This window comes from Schistocerca cancellata, chromosome 6 (assembly GCF_023864275.1).
Source record: "Schistocerca cancellata isolate TAMUIC-IGC-003103 chromosome 6, iqSchCanc2.1, whole genome shotgun sequence".
Lineage (NCBI taxonomy): Eukaryota > Metazoa > Arthropoda > Insecta > Orthoptera > Acrididae > Schistocerca > Schistocerca cancellata.
Genome location: NC_064631.1, coordinates 363,514,572 through 363,534,761, shown reverse-complemented (window position 1 = coordinate 363,534,761; position 20,190 = coordinate 363,514,572). Strand labels below are relative to the sequence as shown.

Sequence of the window (20,190 nt, the reverse complement as noted above, 5' to 3'; positions counted from 1 at the left end):
GTATTTCGGCTCAGTTTTTTCGTAGCTTATCTTGCTATTTAACGACGATCTCTCAATATTTTTGTTTTAGATTATTTACTTTGTAACAGTTGCTTCAGAATCTGCAGATATATCCTGCTACTAACATCACAGTATCTGTTTTCGGAGCGAAATGTGCCGTGACAGATATTTAATGGCTTAGAAGAATCCGTATCTTCGAGACCCGCGCGTACACCGAGGTACGACGATGAGAACGGGCTGCACAATGCAGTTCGCTATCGAGTTGAGATGGAGTTTGCTAATAATTTGTGACGCGCCTCATTGTCAGTAGTTCAGTCCAGAAACGTAACGTTCTAGAAGACCCAATGCAGAACGAAACATGAGGGTGTGATATGCAACAAAATTTAGATCCCTTCTAAATTGACGTATCTACGTTTACATGAATACTTTCTAAACTTCTTTGCAATATATATAACCGGTCCTAGTCACTCGTACAGCAAATTAATCTTGGGATGAACGTCTGTTTGTTTCCGTAGATACCCTGATCTCTGTTATTGTTCTGGTTGTGGTGCCGCTCTAGATTTTTGATGAAGCCAGTCAACTTCGAAAGTTTGGTCTTTAACTAGTTCCGTATAGTCGGAAGAACAACATTATTGTCCAACCATTTCGTGTAAGATCCCTATCTCCATAAAAATATCTTACTGATTGAGCCAGCTGGTGATAAATATCTGGTTTCTTTCGCTCCTCCTTCAATCGAGACACTCAGCAATTTTTTTTTTTTACATCAGTCTTTCGACTGATATAAAGCTGTCCTCGATCTTCACCTGTATGGAGTGAATCTTTTCATCTGCTGATCCATCGTTCTTCAGAAGCTGTTTTAGTTTTTGCATGCCCATGCTAACCCCTTGCCCCCATCCCCTCTCCCTCCACCACCATAATGCTCCTTCCAGGGCCAAGTCAACTATTCGTGGATGTCGCACCAATCTGTCATTTCAAGTGGAAACGATCTTCCACAGTTTCTTTATCTCGTACTTTATCTGTACACTTAGTTTTTGTCACTTCTCGACAGCACCACTCCACACAATCACTGTGTTTTCCTCCCGACTTCAGGTGGTCCACGTGTCGCTTCCATTCAATGCTTTCCTTTAGTCGCTCACTTTTAGGAATACCTGATAGCAGTACAATGTCTATTACTGAAGAAAGATATCTCCGATTGTGCCAACTGACTTCTGGTGTCTTCCTCAAATATTAAACTCTCCGTCCGAACGTACCTCGGAAGGCCCAAAGGGTTATCGTCGTGTCGTCTTCAGCCGTTAGGCGTCACCGGATGCGGATATGGAGGAGCGTTTCGTCAGCACACTGCTCTCCCGGCCTTTATCAGTATTTGTGGCCAGAGGCGCTACTCTTCAATCAAGCAGCTTGACAACTGGCCTCAGAGTGCACGCCGCTTGCGAACAGCACTCGGCAGACCCATACGGTGACCCATCCAGGTGCTAGCCAAGCCCGACAGCTCTTAACTTCGGGCATCTGACGGGACCGGTGTTACCATAGCGGCAAGGCTGTTGACTCCTCAGATATTACTCGATGGTAAATCGCTCAAGTACGTTGTGTGGTTTACATCTATCTCGCCCGTTTGCTTAGATTTTGCGCGTACATCCTAATTCACATCATTTAGAAGAATAGCGCTTACTTATTTAATAGATACGAATGAGACAAGTGGCATAGCACAAATGTTTGTCTAAAAAATTCACCCTTTTATCTGTACGTTATCTCATTTTTGAAGGTGTCATTTATCATAATTCAACAGTATTTTGTATAAGTCGTTAAGAAATCGCTACAGTTTCTCTCCGAGTGTACGTTCCTTTTATAAAGGATGTATCATAATTGCGATACGTTAACTGACACGAATGAAGGTACTCGAGGAACACTGGTCAGTACTCGAACCGTTTTAGAGGTAATTGCGAAACTGTGGTTACGCTCTGTCACTGACTTCAGCATGAAAAATTGTCCTAGTTAGTACAAACGTACTTGAAATGTAAACTTTTCTATTAAATCCCCATCTAATCGGTCTCGAACTTCAACCTTGGCCCATGGCTGGAAAATGCATGATGAGGAAACAGCTCATTTTGCTGCTGATCTATGGCATAACGCTCTAATATTGTCCAAGACCGATAGGTCGAGCGGAGTACCTTAGCCTCCAAGGTCACCTGACCTCAATTATCCAGATTTTTCTGCGTGGGGTCATCACAGAATTGAAACTTACAGCACTCTTGTTGATCCGGCAGAAAAACTGAGGTAGCGATTTATACAGTCTTGTCCAGATTTGCAAGATGGTCCGAGGGTATCTGAAAAAACTGAAAACTCGCGGCTCAGAGGAGTGAATAATGGGTTCTGAATGTGAGGGGACACGTGGAACACCTCTTTTGTCAGTTATGAGAGTACAGCGAATTCTAACAGGTAACGTGCTTTGGTATTGTATTTCTTTTGAGTTAGGCTAGGGGTAAAATTCGAACTTCGTTTGAAGGAGATTTAATCGAGAAGGTTCTTAAACAAGCATTCACAGTTATCTAGCATACGGGTCTTGATTGTTTCTGGTATAGGACATTTTGACAGTTTTCGATGATAATGATTGTACAACCTGTATAAGTGCGTCGTCAGCGGATATGTGGGTGTCCCGATCTGACAGTAGCTCATATGAACTCTTATTACTACCGTTGGTAATCATTAATGCAGACTAATTGTGCTGTTTGTAGATGTAACACGCTCTCGTGTGAGCTATATAAAGTTTATTCGTGATAAGTTAAGCAGTCTTATCTGTGAATAATATGGTTATCTGTGTCAAAAGGTCACTGCTAGTAGAGTATAAAATTATAACTGACCTTTAGAATATAACACGAAAAGTACCATACGAGATAATTCGTGGCGGCACGTAAGTCTACTGCAGATAAAAACTACGTATGTACAAGGTACGCCGGAACTCGGATTCGAGGACAGGAAAATATTGTCAGTACAGGTGCAGGCGCGTCCAGCGGCTCACGTATGAGTTGGATGACTTAGCCAGGCAGCGGCAGGCGTGGCGCTCGATACTGCCCGTGTGTGTGTGTGTGTGTGTGTGTGTGTGTGTGTGTGTGTGTGTTATCGCAGCTGCTGGCGGCGGCCCGCCTCCCCCACCCTCGCCCTGCTTCGCCGCCGCCGGACTGACTTCCTGGCGATAGCGAGGGTGGGTTCCGCGGCCGCGATAGCGCCAGCGCCTTGTCTTGATGGAAAAGAAGTGTTGTCCGCCGCTATCGGCCGCCAGATACCGCCGCCGCCGCCGCCGCCGCCGCCGCCGCCGCCGCATGCGACGACCGACGCCCGCCCGCCCGCCGGCGTGGCGCAGCGCGGCACCGACACCACCACCAGTACGCGCACGCCGCCATCCGTCAACGCACGCGGTCCGCGCAAAGCCTCGTGCGTCGCGATCGCCTCTTACTGTCGCCGTTCTTTTCGTCAGCCATAGCTCACCATCTCCTACCTTTCCTACTTCTCTTGTTTTAGGGTTCCGTACCTCGATCGGTAAAAACATAAACCTAAATAGGCTCACTTAGTTCTCCGTCTGTCTGTCTGTTGTTAAAAACACTTTCTCTCTGGAACGGTAATTGTATCAAGTTGAAAATTTATGTCACATATTAAGGTCTACGGTCTCTTGGCCTTGTAAATTATTGAAGCTTCTAAGTCAATGTAGTCAAAAGATAAGGCCATTTATGTTGCGTATTTTGAAATTCTATAACTCACTCATCAAAACCTTCCCGTTGACTTAGCATCATGAAATTTAACAGCAATACAGCTAAAGGAAACAATCCGAAAACTGTTAATTTGTAATTATATCACACGAAAAAATATTTCTTGTCGATTGTCATCCGACTGCCTGGTCCATCTATTAAGGCCTGAGGATTGGATAGACCTGTATCCACTTCAGTCCGGAACCACGCGGCTGCTACGATAGCCGAGCGATCTAAGCATCCAGCAAAGGTTTGACAACTTTGTGAAATAAACCTTACAATTTCCTGTCCTACTAAGATCAATGTCGCACTTTAAGACTCAGCTGAGGACCTAATTCACATTCTCAGAACGCTTTTTCTCACCTCTATGTAAATATTTGTATCAACAGATCCTTTTGTTAAATAAGAAACCCCCTTCGTCTAGGGCAATATGCCTCTGACGTCTTCTTGGCTTGGTAATCTTCGTGGCTATGTATCGGAGTTCGTACCATGCTTCTGCTCAGGCGTGGTCTCGATGATTAGTGGACTAGACTGTTTTTTGGGACGAATCTAGTCATCAGTCTTAAGCTATTCAACGTTTCCGTAAATATCAGCAGATGAATGTCACGATGTTTCCATTAAAAAGACAATGATCGATTTTCTGCCCCTTGGAGTTCTATGTAAGATTCAGTTCCTCTCTAATGACATCGACGCCGACTGTAGACTTTACTCTGTTTCTATTCCTTGTACTGCATGTACCTGAGGCGCTGCAGTCATGGACTGTGCGGCTGGTCCCGGCGGAGGTTCGAGTCCTCCCTCGGGCATGGGTGTGTTTGTCCTTAGGATAATTTAGGGTAAGTAGTGTGTAAGCTTAGGGACTGATAACCTTAGCAGTCCCATAAGATTTCACACACACACATGCTACTATCGCAGGTTCAAAAAAATGGTTCAAATGGCTCTGAGCACTATGGGACTTAACATCGAAGGTCATCAGTCCCCTAGAACTTGGAACTACTGAAACCTAACTAACCAAAGGACATCACACACGTCCATGCCCGAGGCAGGATTCGAACCTGCGACCTTAGCTGTCGCGCGGTTCCAGACTGAAGCGCCTAGAACCGCTCGGCCACATCGGTACACCGGCCGGCGATCGCAGTTTCGAATCCTGGCTCGGGCATCGACGTGTGTTATGTCCTTAGGTTAGTTAGCTTTAAGTAGTTCTAAGTCTAGGGGACTGATGATCTCAGATGTTAAGTCCCATAGCAAAAAAAAAAGTTAGAAAAGACCTGTATCTTACCTGTACCGATATCAATAACTATCAACTATGTCTACATTCTCAACTCCCGGGATGGATCAACTATCTATACACATTCTAAGTTCGTTCGGAACCCTCAGTATGCAAATCCTACCCGCACTTATACGCATTTTTCTACTTGTCGTCCTTATAACAAAATACAGTTTGCAGAGTTTCGAATCATAAGAAGCAGTGCAACACTCGAACGCCGCACCGTTGAAAACTAACCATTTACTGCAGACATAACAGCCACTTACGTTAATAATGTATTTGCTTCTTGTGAGATCGTATTGAAGTTCCTTGGTGAAGAAGAGAGGTAGTTTTTGAAAATATTGATGGCGCACGAACCACCTACTAACGGAAGGGTACGAGGAGGGACTCTGAAATGACAGCTTGGATTCAAACGCCGCCACGTTTCGTCGCATGCTATACAGGCTTGCAAAATACAGAGATATCTGTGGAAATTAGAAGGAAACTGACGTAGAAAAAGAACATTTTCTTCAGCAAGAATCTCTACAGACATTAAATACGAACACAAAACCGAGGAAGATGTTTCTGAAAGTACACTCTACAGTATGTATTTGTACATAGTTGGAAAATGGACCCTAAGAAAATGATAAAAAGAGAAACTGCAAGAGATAGTGCAGCAGTAGCTATAAATGAAGTGCAAGATACGAAGAGGTGCTATAAAAATCTGAGAATGAAGAAATCCGCAGAAAACCTGTACCAGAAGAAAGGACTGGTTAATGGCCCATGACTACAATGGCCGCGAATAGAAAATTTACTACGCGGACGTTGTAGAAAAAGAGGAAAAAATATAGCTCTAAAGTTGACCATCGCGGTAGATTCGTGTAGTATGTATGCAGAGAGGCAAATAGTAGACAGTTCACGAACTTCGCCATTTCGAAAATGATGCCGAAAAGCTTCCATTTTATTATTGTAACAAATCGCCTCTTTGACTGGTCAGAGGATATCTTCCACTTCATTTATATAACGGGCGAGTCAGTTGCAGTGCGCTCTCTCTGGTTATCTCCGATACTGCTGTAGGGGCTGATCGGTGGATATATACGTGGGCTGTACTCGGGCGCTTGATAACTAACTAGCGCGGAGAAACGAGGAGAAACCAAGTGCTTCCAGTATTCTTTACGTGCAATATACATCAGTATTATCTGAGAATAGTACTGCTTTTGTAACTAGGAAATAAATTATTTTCACATTCGTCAAAATGAAAATCATGTGTTTGACAGTATTTTTAAAAAGTCAACTGAAAAGTAGTTTTCTTCCGAGCAAAAATAACTATAATTCGTAACTTACTTTGATTTAAAAAATAATAAAACTGCTTTTATTATAACTGTTCACTCAATAAATTTTTTGTATAGACAAATATGTTCAATTTGTTGTTCTTAAGGTTTAGGTTTGCTGTATCTCGCTGGGGTATTCTTTCTGGTTCTCCAAGCCAAAGATGACAGTATTACAGCTACTTCAAATTCTGTCGCAATGAATAGAGCTTTTCACATCGTTCGAACAGCTGTTTCCTCTTCGACCACGAATTCAGATTATCTCCTACCTAAACTATGCAAGTTTACACAAAGTCCACTGTTCGAATTTCGATCATCTGTTCAAAATATATCAATACAGTTTTAATCACTTTTCTATTTCTCTGTGTGCAATCCCTCTGAACAACAGACACACACCAAAGTATCTCGAGGTTTTTGATTGCAAATGAATTAATAACTCTTGCTGGAAGCAGAAGGCGGTCAGCTGTAGCCACGTATTTGAACTTCCCCCGCTGACTGATCAAGCGGGGGAAGTGCGAGACTCCGACTGAAACGGCGCGAATCTGTGCCTCTCGCAAAAGGGCTCCGCGGTTAGCGGTACCTCCTTTGTCTGTGACGGCAGACAGTGTTTCGATTTCCTTACACACCGCCAGCACACATGACGTCACCTCTGAGAGATGGTCACTTCTTTTTTTATTCACCGCCGCTTGCGTCTTAGGACCCATCGGCTGAACCTCTACCACAGCTCGCACGAGCCACATGCGTTCGTAACTGTTGCGTATGGTCAGCCCACACGTACGTCGACCAAGCGCACAGCTGGTCGTGACCCGCCAAGTAGGAAGCGTAACACTTGGTTTCGCGGTTTATTATTAGGGACAACCTCCCTATTACTTTGATAAGATATAATTAGTACTAAACAGCGGTAACGGGAAATTTAGTTTCAGTTTTTGAAGTTGTTGTTGTTGTCGTCTTCAGTCCTGAGACTGGTTTGATGCAGCTCTCCATGCTACTCTATCCTGTGCAAGCTTCTTCATCTCCCAGTACCTACTGCAACCTACATCCTTCTGAATCTGCTTAGCGTATTCATCTCTTGGTCTACCCCTACGATTTTTACCCTCCACGCTGCCCTCCAATACTAAATTGGTGATCCCTTGATGCCTCAACACATGTCCTAGCAACCGATCCCTTTTTCTGGTCAAGTTGTGCCACAAATTTCTCTTCTCCCCAATCCTATTCAATACTTCCTCATTAGTTACGTGATCTACCCATTTAATCTTCAGCATTCTACTGTGGCACCACATTTCGAAAGCTTCTATTCTCTTCTTGTCCAAACTATTTATCGTCCATGTTTCACTTCCATACATGGCTACACTCCATACAAATACTTTCAGAAATGACTTCCTGACACTTAAATCAATACTCGATGTTAACAAATTTCTCTTCTTCAGAAACACTTTTCTTGCCATTGCCAGTCTACATTTTATATCCTCTCTACTTCGACCATCATCAGTTATTTTGCTCCCCAAGTAGCAAAACTCCTTTACTACTGTAAGTGTCTCATTTACTAATCTAATTCCCTCAGCATCACCCGACTTAATTCGACTACATTCCATTATCCTCGTTTTGCTTTTGTTTATGTTCATCTTATATCCTCCTTTCAAGACGCTATCCATTCCATTCAACTGCTCTTCCAAGTCCGTTGCTGTCTCTGACAGAATTACAATGTCATCGGCGAACCTCAAAGTTTTTATTTCTTCTCCATGGATTTTAATACCTACTCCGAATTTTTCTTTTGTTTCCATTACTGCTTGCTCAATATACAGATTGAATAACATCGGGGAGAGGCTACAACCCTGTCTTACTCCCTTCCCAACAACTGCTTCCCTTTCATGTCCCTCGACTCTTATAACTGCCATCTGGTTTCTGTACAAATTATAAATAGCCTTTCGCTCCCTGTATTTTACCCCTGCCACCTTTAGAATTTGAAAGAGAGTATTCCAGTCAACATTGTCAAAAGCTTTCTCTAAGTCTACAAATGCTAGAAACGTAGGTTTGCCTTTCCTTAATCTTTGTTTTAAGATAAGTCGTAAGGTCAGTATTGCCTCACGTGTTCCAGTATTTCTACGGAATCCAAACTGATCTTCCCCGAGGTCGGCTTCTACTAGTTTTTCCATTCGTCTGTAAAGAATTCGTGTTAGTATTTTGCAGCTGTGGCTTATTAAACTGATTGTTCGGTAATTTTCACATCTGTCAACACCTGCTTTCTTTGGGATTGGAATTATTATATTCTTCTTGAAGTCTGAGGGTATTTCGCCTGTTTCATACATCTTGCTCACCAGATGGTAGAGTTTTGTCAGGACTGGTTCTCCCAAGGCCGTCAGTAGTTGCAATGGAATGTTGTCTACTCCGGGGGCCTTGTTTCGACTCAGCTCTTTCAGTGCTCTGTCAGACTCTTCACGCAGTATTGTATCTCCCATTTTATCTACATCCTCTTCCATTTCCATAATATTGTCCTCAAGTACATCGCCCTTGTATAGACCCTCTATGTACTCCTTCCACCTTTCTGCTTTCCCTTCTTTGCTTAGAACTGGGTTTCCATCTGAGCTCTTGATGTTCATACAAGTGGTTCTCTTATCTCCAAAGGTCTCTTTAATTTTCCTGTAGGCAGTATCTATCTTACCCCTAGTGAGATAAGCCTCTACATCCTTACATCTGTCCTCTAGCAATCCCTGCTTAGTCATTTTGCTCTTCCTGTCGATCTCATTTTTTAGACGTTTGTATTCCTTTTTGCCTGCTTCATTTACTGCATTTTTATATTTTCTCCTTTCATCAATTAAATTCAATATTTCTTCTGTTACCCAAGGATTTCTTCTAGCCCTTGTCTTTTTACCTACTTGATCCTCTGCTACCCCTCACTACTTCATCCCTCAAAGCTACCCATTCTTCTTCTACAGTATTTCTTTCACCCATTCCTGTCAATTGTTCCCTTATGCTCTCCCTGAAACTCTGTACAACCTCTGGTTCTTTCAGTTTATCCAGGTCCCATCTCCTTAAATTCCCACCTTTTTGCAGTTTCTTCAGTTTTAATCTACTACCAATAGATTGTGGTCAGAGACCACATCTGCCCCCGGGCAGATTGTCTTACAATTTAAAACCTGGTTCCTAAATATCTGTCTTACCATTATATAATCTATCTGAAACCTTTTAGTATCTCCAGGCTTCTTCCATGTATACAGCCTTCTTTTATGATTCTTGAACCAAATGTTAGCTGTGTTAATTTGTGCTCTGTGCAAAATTCTACCAGGCGGCTTCCTCTTTCATTTCTTAGCCCCAATCAATATTCACCTACTACGTTTCCTTCTCTCCCTTTCCCTACTACCGAATTCCAGTCACCCATGACTATTAAATTTTCGTCACCCTTCACTATCTGAATAATTTCTTTTATTTCATGATACATTTCTTCAATTTCTTCGTCATCTGCAGAGGTAGTTGGCATATAAACTTGTACTACTGTAGTAGGTGTGGGCTTCGTATCTATCTTGGCCACAATAATGCGTTCACTATGCTGTTTGTAGTAGCTTACCCGCATTCCTATTTTCCTATTCATTATTAAACCTACTCCTGCATTACCCCTGTTTGATTTTGTGTTTATAACCCTGTGGGCACCTGACCAGAAGTCTTGTTCCTCCTGCCACCGAACTTCACTAATTCCCACTATATCTAACTTTAACCTATCCATTTCCCTTTTTAAATTTCCTAACCTACCTGCTCGATTAAGGGATCTGACATTCCACGCCCCGATCCGTAAAATGCCAGTTTTCTTTCTCCTGATAACGACGTCCTCTTGAGTAGTCCCCGCCCGGAGATCCGAATGGGGGACTATTTTACCTCCGGAATATTTTACCCAAGATGACGCCATCATCATTTAATCATACAGTAAGGCTGCATGCCCTCGGGAAAAATTACGGCCGTAGTTTCCCCTTTCTTTCAGCCGTTCGCAGTACCAGCACAGCAAGGCCGTTTTGGTTATTGTTACAAGGCCAGATCAGTCAATCATCCAGACTGTTGCCCTTGCAACTACTGAAAAGGCTGCTGCCCCTCTTCAGGAACCACACGTTTGTCTGGCCTCTCAACAGATACCCCTCCGTTGTGGTTGCACCTACGGTACAGCTATCTGTATCGCTGAGGCACACAAGCCTCCCCACCAACGGCTAGGTCCATGGTTCATGGGGGCAGTTTTTGAAGAAGATAAAAAAAAAAAGAAAACAGATAGTATGAAATGTTTAGTGTAGGCGAAGTCCCGCCATCGTTTTCAGCTTATAGACAGCTCGGAAACACTTCAAGCTAACCATTCATGATTACGGACCAGCATATAACTAGAAAACAGACTCATTCTCAGTCTGTCTGTCACTGTTTTATTATCTCAAGATAAAGGGTTTCAGGCACTGTAGCCCATCTTTAGACACTGTAGCCCAGCTGAAGAAAAAATTTGTAATTATACAGTCTGTACTGAAACGCTACTTGTTTCACTGTGATATGCACTCAATTTTACACAGAATTCATTATTATGAATTTCAGTATCCTGAACATCATTCATATGACAGGAAAACTGGTAGTGTTTTGTAAGGTGAGTTGTTGTGTAAAAACGAATGTTACCTGAAGTTTAGCGACAGTCCGTGGAACCGGTAATCTTCAGATATAAAAGAGCGATCGACAGACTGAAAATACATGTGTATTTTCAAAAATAAGGATCACGACTCATTCCTTAGTGACAAGGACGTCCAGTTTCGAACTATGTTAGTATTGAAACTGGGCGCTCTTCCGATTCGCGGCGACTCTGGAATCAACTTTACCGTTACATTGTCATATGAACTGTTAAAAACAGCACCGAAATTCATAATAGTGAATTCCAGTGTGTGTAAAACTGAATACACATGATAATGAATCAAATAGTGTTCCTTTATAGTCGGCTTAATATGCAACAACGAATATATGTGACAGAGCCACCGAGCAGCACGGTATTTTTATTTTTTATCGCTTCTCTACAGTTGATGTTAGTGAAGTATGTTACTGTGTATGTTATTATCCTGCCTACATTAGTACATCTATCACAATCCGGTACGTTCATTCTAGGTTAGTGTTAAACTATTCACACTTTCAGCGTTTTTATTTTCCCAAAACACACGAGCGTGATTATATCTGTAACTTATGTCTTCTCACCCTTTTAAAGTGACCAAAAGGCTACGCTACCCTGGCGCCATTTAATCTCTCTTAGTCAAGTTGTACGTGTGTGTATGTAATGGGCGGGAGGGGGGGGGGGGGGGGGGGTTGGAGGAGGGAACATTAGTTCTGTGTCTGTAGCAATATTGATTTCTGTGTGTGTCTGTTTCGATGTGATGTCAGATATGTCTCTGTCGACATGTTTTGCCCTATTGTAGTCCTTATTATACGAAAAGTTGTTGTTCCTTGCATGACGCTCGATAATGGGTTCAAATGGTTCAAATGGCTCTGAGCACTATGGGACTTAACATCTGAAGTCATCAGTCCCCTAGAACTTAGAACTACGTAAACCTAAGGACATCACACACATCCATGCCCGAGGCAGGATTCGAACCTGCGACGGTAGCGGTGGTGCGGTACCAGACTGAAGCGCCTAGAGCCGCTCGGCCACACCGGCCGGCTCGATAATGGGGACATCAGCTGTACGTTCTTTTGTTTTGGAACACACAGGCCGTTTTCATATTAATTTCCCATTCAGTTGTCATTTACTTAGTTGCAAATCGCTTATGAAATCTTTTGTGGTTTCATCTTCCGGTGCCTGCGTATCAATACAAAGTGCGAGGGCATTCTGAAAGTAATGCCTCCGAATTTTTAATGTGAGAACTGTTAAAGCTTTTAAATAGAAGAAACATTATTACGTTCTTCATATTTATTCTTCATGTCTGCATATTTACAGCAATCTGCTGTCCGGCATGTCCAATTAGTAGCAGGTAACCTGGCGCTGTACAGCGTCATTGTGTCGGTGGATGGGAAATAGCGTGCTGTAATCGATTTTCGAATTCGAAGAGTTCGTCCACACATGGAGCACCCTCTCCTTCAGCATGACTATGCCACATCACACACGACCGCTGCGACATCTGCAACAATCCATAACCCTGGGCTCACTGTCATCGACCATCCACCATACAGGCCCGACATGGCCCCGTCCAGTTTTCATCTGTTTCCAAAACTTAAAGAACACATTTGCGGACTTCACTTTGATAGTGATGAAGCGCTGCAAGTAGAGGAGAGGTTGTGGCTCTGTCAACAAACATTCTACAGTGACGGTATGAACAAGCTGGTCTCTCGTTGGGAGAAATGTTTTCGTCGGGCAGTTTGACTGTGAACACAAATAAACATGTAGACATGAAGAATAAAGATGAAGAACTTTAATAACGTTTGTTTGATTGAAAAAGCTATGAGAGTTGTCACATAAACATTCGGACGCATTACTTTTCAGCATGCCCTCGTAAAATCAAATACACGTTGTTCCATTCCCTACAAGATATACAGATGCCACCTCTTATCTTACCGCTTCCAAATACAATAATTTTGTCAATCTAGCATGTTTTACCACTGCAACCATAACTACAAACAGCGATTAGTACAATAATGATATTGTATCATGTTATCTTTTGCGTATAGTTAAGATGAGTTCAATGGGAAGCGTTCACACTCTGAGTCCATCCATTTGTCTATACTGACTGTGACACTAGCATTTTAATTTCCTGCTTTCTTCATAAGTAGCAGTAGACGCCAGCTTACATATATCAGACGATAACAAGCACAGCTTGCCTCACGGTGACATGATACAGAAGAAAGCAAATGGAAATCAATCCAGATAAGATAGAAGGCATATACTTCAGAAAGAAGAGACCCTAATTACAAGAAAATTTATATCAACAAAAGGAATTGACACTGGAGCCCAAAAATTAAATACCGCGGAACTCCAATTGATAACGAACTACCTTTTTCGTCGCCACGCGCAAGAACAAAGAAACAAAGCCTTTAGAATGGCCGAATAGTTGACGTACCTATTCAACAACAAAGAATGAAGCGAGCCACTAAAAGTAAGACACTACAAGGTGACAGTACTGGCTAAGAAACTACGGGGCAGCGCATCAGACTTTAAATTGTACAGAATAAAGTCCTAAGACGGATACTAAGAACATCTACGTACATCCGAACACAAGTCTTGCACGAAGACTTCAGTATGAAAACTTTAATCGAAGTGATCGATGTTACTTCTGAAAGAATCCACACCACAGTACAACACCAGAGAAACATTGTACTACTCACCCGAGATGTAATTTCCAATGAAAACCCTGTCATAAATTCGAAGTCCCTAAGTCATTAGTCTTAACGGGTTTCCTAAAAAATAAGAATAGAATTAAATTAAAATAAAAGCTTCGAGCAGAGGCTTGCGAACCTTGAAGGCTCTAAAAAATGGTCCACAAGTGAAATAAAGGGGAATGAACAAATCCGTGCCCTGTAAAGAAGTGGGGATCACGGAGGTGGTGATGTGGCTTCAATGGAACAAAAGGAAATCCACATTTGGTTGGGAAGACTTAGGTACACTGTCCACGCCGAACGAGTCATTGACTCTCCATAAAGACGTAAGTAAATACACTTTTACTTACATTAGGCTTTCCATTTTTAATCTGTGACATATTGTCCCAGAATTAAATTAAAGGTATGTCGTATCTCTCGGTTCAGGTGAATGTTTTCGGGAAGTTTCTCGTAGTCGTAAGAAAAATGCAGGATCTGGGAATCCCCATCCAAATCTCGATCTGCTCCTTCTTCTCCAGTTTCGTATTAGGACATGAAAACACGCCGTGGCAAAAGAAAAAAAAAGGGTGAAGAGGAGAGTGAAAAGAATTTAAACTTTGCAGGTTGACTGGGTCTGTGATGTTATTTAAGTGATTACAAAATCAAGCCAAATGTATAAGTAACTTGTCAGTGTGTGCCCACATACCAGTATAACGTTGCAAAAGGGTTCAAATGGCTCTGGGCACTATGGGACTTAACATCTGAGGTCATCAGTCCCCTAGAACTTAGAACTACTTAAACCTAACTAACCTAAGGACATCACAAACATCCATGCCCGAGGCAGGATTCGAACTTGCGACCGTAGCAGTCGCGCGGTTCCGGATTGAAGCGCCTAGAACCGCTCGGCCACCGCAGCCGGCTATAACGTTGCACCCGCGCCAGGGTGATGCATGCATTGATTCGATGAAGCCGTTGTATCGTGTCCTGATGTAAACCTTCCTACAACTGTTGTAACTGGGTCTTGATACCGTGGATACTGATACTGAGATGGAGTTGACATACGAGCTGGTCCCACACATGTTATATCGTGGACAGATGTGGGGATCTTTCTGACCACAGGAATGCCTGAAAATGGCGCAGACAAATCATAGAGTTATGTGGCGTGTGTGAACGAGCATTGTCCTGTTGAAAAATAACACCACGAAGCTGTCACATCAGGAGTGACGCATGAGCACTATGATGTTCGTAACGTTCCGTTGTGTCGTCAGAGTTCCTTCAGTTATTACCAGCCGTGTCCCGATGTCATTCTCGATGATTTTCCACAAAGTGACGCCAGGAGTAACACCGCTATGGGTCTCGAAAACACGAGAAAAATGGGATCTCTCTCCAGATCGCTGACATACTCGTTGAGGATGGTCATCTGCGAAAGTGCAAAACCGCAATTTACCGTTGAACACAGTGCGACGCAGCTCTTCAGCAGTCCGTGCTTGCCGGCCACTGCACCACGCCAAACGCAGAAGTTTGTGTTGTGGTGTTAGCAGAGCGTGCGCAAGGGACGGTAACTCCTTGGTCGAGGTGCCGGATTGCCCGAAGAATGGTGCTTGATGACACGGAAATTTGCAAGGAGTCGATTACTTGTTCTCAGATGGCAAGCGCAGATGTGCTTGGTGGACATCTTATCTTGTGTTGATCAGATCTTATCTTGGGTTGATCAGACACAGTCGATCGGAATCTTGGCGATGAATAAGTCTGCCCACACATTTCCATGCAGTCCAACATCGGGTCACTGTCACATGTGAATGTCCTACAAATCTGGATACTGCCCGAATCGACCAGACGGCGAAACAGGGACCCACTATGAGGCCCATTTGAAACTCTGTCAGGTGCTCATATACACCCTTTCACACGACTACACGTCATGTCCGTGTCCTTCACAGCGAACAATAGAAAACACGAACTACGCTAATGCACTCTGGTGGCTGTTCTACCTGTCACAGGAAACTGCAGCTCTAGTCACACTGATTGCGTGTACGTATACGAAGTTGCATTGACATCTGACCGTGTCTCCTGGGTGTTTCACATTTTTTGTCATGTATTTTATATTGTTGTTACGTAGTCCATTTTACAATGTGAGACATTCATATACGTATTTATTGTTACACCTGTTGTATGGTTACTAGTAAAACATACGTGTTTATTATTTCTCCATACTTGGCACTGTACTGTCCATATTGATGGCAGTACTTTAATTTATATTGATATTTAGGTGGCTGAAAATGAAGCCATGAGAGGCGTCGAAATCGATTGCTAATAAAGTAAGTGAGAAACAGAGCTGATAGAAAAATTAGTACTGAAACTATCCTGAATTTTGGAAAAGGGAAGGAACCTGCCAGAGCTACGTTTCTCGGCAGAGTCCACACCCCGTGGCGCAGTGCTGGTCCTCGCACTAACGCGCCCGCCCACTGCTGGGTAAGGCACAGTGCACGCTGCAGCAGCGCAGGCTCCGGTGTGGGAGCGCGGCCTGCGGCCGGCGAGCAGGTGGGCGCCTCTCGCTCTCTGCCTGTTCCCCTGCCTCTGCCTCCGCCCGGGCCCGTGTCATCGCCGCGCACGCCCCCGCGGCGCCGTATTTATGTTCTGTTTGTTTTGCCAGTTATTTATTGAGGCACGACTTTTAATTTCTCGGCCGGCGGATGCGCTCGGCTCGGGCCAGTGCGGCGTATCTCCCGCCGTCCACTAAATCACGGCCGGCCGGGCCGCGCGGGGCGCGCTTCGTGCCGCGCGATTAAGAAGCGATGGTCGGCCTCGATTTTTCCCGACAGACACCTCCTTGAAATATGTAGGCGCGTGTGTGCATCGCCAATAAATATATCGGCGGGCAGATCTGGCGGGCGGCTTTCCGCGCTGACGAGCGCGCCCCGCCGCTATCGCCTCGCCTCTCCACCCCTCGCCGGCCTGTGGGAGCCTGGCGGGCCCGGTCCGTAGCCGGCGGCTGCAGCACGCTCTCCGCATCCGGAACGCCACTTCCGCTGCGAGCGGCCGCCGCGCCGCGCCGCGCCGTCTGGCCGTCACATCGTCCTATGTGCTCTTCCTAGGGGTAATCTTTTCTACGAGACGTGCAGTGTTAACTAGTCTAATCACTTGTTTCGCCAGATCTCCACTGTTGCTATGTAACCCAACACGGCCACGAGTAGTGAAAATTCTAGACCAGCATTTCTTAATCTTTTCGATAAGTGAAACCCTCATTAATGTCTACTTTTATCGAAGACCCTCTCATTAGTTTCTACAGGATGTTATTCATGCAATGTTCTATAAACGAATTTATTTTTAAAAGGAACTGCCGGCTGGAGTGGCCGAGCGGTTCTGGGCGCTACAGTCTGGAACCGCGCGACCGCTACGGTCACTGGTTCGAATCCTGCCTCGGGCATGGACGTGTGTGATGTCTTTAGGTTAGTTAGGTTTAAGTAGTTCTAAGTTCTAGAGGACTTACGACCACAGCAGTTGATTCCCATAGTGCTCAGAGCCATTTGAACCATTTTTTTAAAAAAGAAGTGCACAAGCCGGACGGGGTGGCCGAGCGGTTCTACGCGCTTCAGTCTGGAACCGCGCGACCGCTACGGTCGAAGGTTCGAATCCTGCCTCAGGCATGGATGTGTGTGATGTCCTTAGGTTAGTTAAGTTTAAGTAGTTCTAAGTTCTAGGGGACTGATGACTTCAGCAGTTAAGTCCCATAGTGCTCAGTGCCATTAGAACCATTTTTGAAGTGCACAAAATTTTATCAGCCTAGGAATAGAACTGTAGATTTCTATAGCAAGCATACAGACACTCATCCATTATACGTGTTAAAGATTTTATCAAAGCAGGAAAAGAGCTGTCGAATCTATAACAAATATACACTTATAAAGGGTAATTCAGCTGCCCCTACCGTTCCTTTTTATGCAACCCGCACTACGTTTGCATCAGGAACGATATCCATACAGGCGACAGCCACATAATCGATATATAAGTTCCCTCTCAGAGCTTTGGGCGATTGTTAGCAAACGGAACCATACCATAAAAAAAAACAAGTGAAGGCTGGCCATGAGTTGAACAGTATTTCTGAACCAATATATACCTTGCTTCTGCCATACTTATCCAAGTGTCTCCAGTTTTTTTTTGCGTAATTAGCGGTGTAGTCATACAGGTTGTCGATGCCTATGTTTCAGTTTATTCCGTTTATAACACTTAATTTTTCGTAATCTTTTCAGAAAGGAAGCCTTCTAAAGTGTCTTTCATCATCAGAAACAACGAAATTAATAGGAGACATGAAAATTGGAATTATGGAAGTAACAACATTCCAATATATATCCAAACGAAAAGATTAATGTATGACTTGGCGCGTTAAGGCTAAAGAAGTTTCATAAACAAAATTTGTAGAGTAGGTCTAAGATGCCCTCGTATACTTAACGTTATTCTGAGACATTTTGAGATTGTGCTTCACATTTGCAGAGCGAATTGGACAACAACGTTGTTCTGTCATGTGGGGTAGCAAATACGGACATCTGTAGAGACTGCTGAATCATCCTGTCATTAATCTTTTTACAGGGTTATATACCGGAAAACTGTTATTTCCGAACTTCCCATTTTGATAACTCCTATTAACTTCGTTGTTCCCAATGGTGAAGCACAATTTATAAGGCAATGTTTCTGAACCATTGACGAAAGATTATGTACTATAAAGGGAATACACTTGCAAAGATATCCAAAATCTGTATGACTACACCTCTAATGACACGAAGAAAGACTGGAGACACTTGGATATGTACGGCAGAATTAAGATATATCTTGGTCCAAAAATACCATGTAACTGATGGCCAATCTTCACTTGTATTTTTTGCAGTACGATTCCGTTTCCTAACAGCCGCCCAAGGTTCTGAGAGGGAACTTACATCGACTACATGGCTATCGCCTGTCTAGATACCCTTCTTGATACAGCCGCAGTGAAGGGTGCATAAAATGGATCTTTAATGGTTCCAATGGCTCTGAGCACTATGGGACTCAACTGCTGTGGTCATAAGTCCCCTAGAACTTAGAACTACTTAAACCTAACTAACCTAAGGACAGCACACAACACCCAGCCATCACGAGGCAGAGAAAATCCCTGACCCCGCCGGGAATCGAACCCGGGAACCCGGGCGTGGGAAGCGAGAACGCTACCGCACGACCACGAGATGCGGGCAAAATGGATCTTTAGGGACAGCTGAATAACCCTGTACATACAGGATGTTTTTTTTTAAGCAGTATTTTTCCACGTATTTGTCGAAAACAGAAGGTGTACAAGAGCTCACTTAGTTATGACAATATGCACGTGTGAGCAAATGCAAATCCTAAAGTAGTCATGGCGATGAGGCGTCAGGATTGCTTTAGTGCCAGTATATGTACAGGAATTGTCGATGACAGACTCATTAGGCTATACACTTCAGCAGGTAGTTAATAGGTGCAGTGTATCATTGATTTCTGGGCGACGTATTACCAGCACTATTAGAGAACGTTATCCTTGCAGAAAGACAGGACTACTGCTTACGCAAGACGAGGTATTACCACTTTTTCTACGGATCTTATGGCAGTACCTCCCTGCAACGTTTCGTGGGCGATGGATTGATCGAGGTAGTGTCGCCGTATGGCCTCCCCGTTCATCGATCGGAGCTGAATCCGTTAGATTTCTGGGCATGGGGACATTTAAGAGCATTGGTGTTTGTCCAATCCGTTGACAATATGCAGTCGTTACTGGAGTTTGTGACAAATGCATGTGACGCAATGCGAAAGGAGACGGGTTTATTTGTGCGTGATTCACTGCGATGAACGGCTTAAGGATCTATCAGTATGCGTGTTTACCACATACAACTCTGCCTATAGAGTCTACTACGCAATAAACAGATGCAAATGAGAGAACAAACTAGTCCATACCTCAACAGGTTTTCGTTCGCAGGAACTTTGCTTCTAGTTTTGACCAAGCACTAGGACTATTTGGCTTTTTTTTTTTTTTAACACCCTGTACATTAAGGTTAGAAAGCGTAAGCCGTATCACCTCTCTGACGACAAACGGCAATCAGATATGGTCTGATATGCATGCGGATGCTCCGTGAGACGGTCGGAGAAGGCGGTTTCAGTGCCTTTCTGCAATTACGCCGTGAGCAGTCCTTGGTTGAGTTCACCCTCTCCAAGGTTGATAATACAGCCTCCGTGTCGCACTCGAACCGACTACCCAAATTAGTAAGTGAAAGTGTGGGTTTGTTGTTATGTGATCTTTTTTAAATTTTGTTGACATATTACTTGAAAGTTTTAAGAAAGTATTGTGGAATATTTATTGATCGCCACAAGTATTGCGGAACCATTTATTGAACCCCACGAAACCCAGGAGTTCCGTGGAACACAGTTTAAGAGACGCTACTCTAGACGATTAGAACTAATTTCGAATGTTTGTGTGCATTACATCTGCAACATCCGTCTTTTTGGCCATGTCAGCTCTGTACGTTCAGGTAGGTTGGTTACGACAACCAAGTTGCGTTACTACCAGACGCTTCGTGTAGAGTTCTGCGTGGACAAGAGAAATGCT

General features: G+C 43.7%; 1 protein-coding gene across 1 annotated transcript in view; it reads left to right on the top strand.

Moving 5' to 3' along the window:
• The window catches only part of LOC126088329 (neural Wiskott-Aldrich syndrome protein-like), a 49,469-nt gene extending 33,210 nt beyond the window's left edge, over window positions 1-16,259 (top strand). Inside the window, exons 3-4 of the mRNA XM_049906462.1 lie at window positions 3,124-3,429; window positions 16,010-16,259. Coding sequence (XP_049762419.1) covers window positions 3,124-3,429; window positions 16,010-16,259 — 556 coding nt within the window. The remainder of the gene's footprint in view (window positions 1-3,123; window positions 3,430-16,009) is intronic.
• The last annotated feature ends 3,931 nt before the right edge of the window (window positions 16,260-20,190 follow it).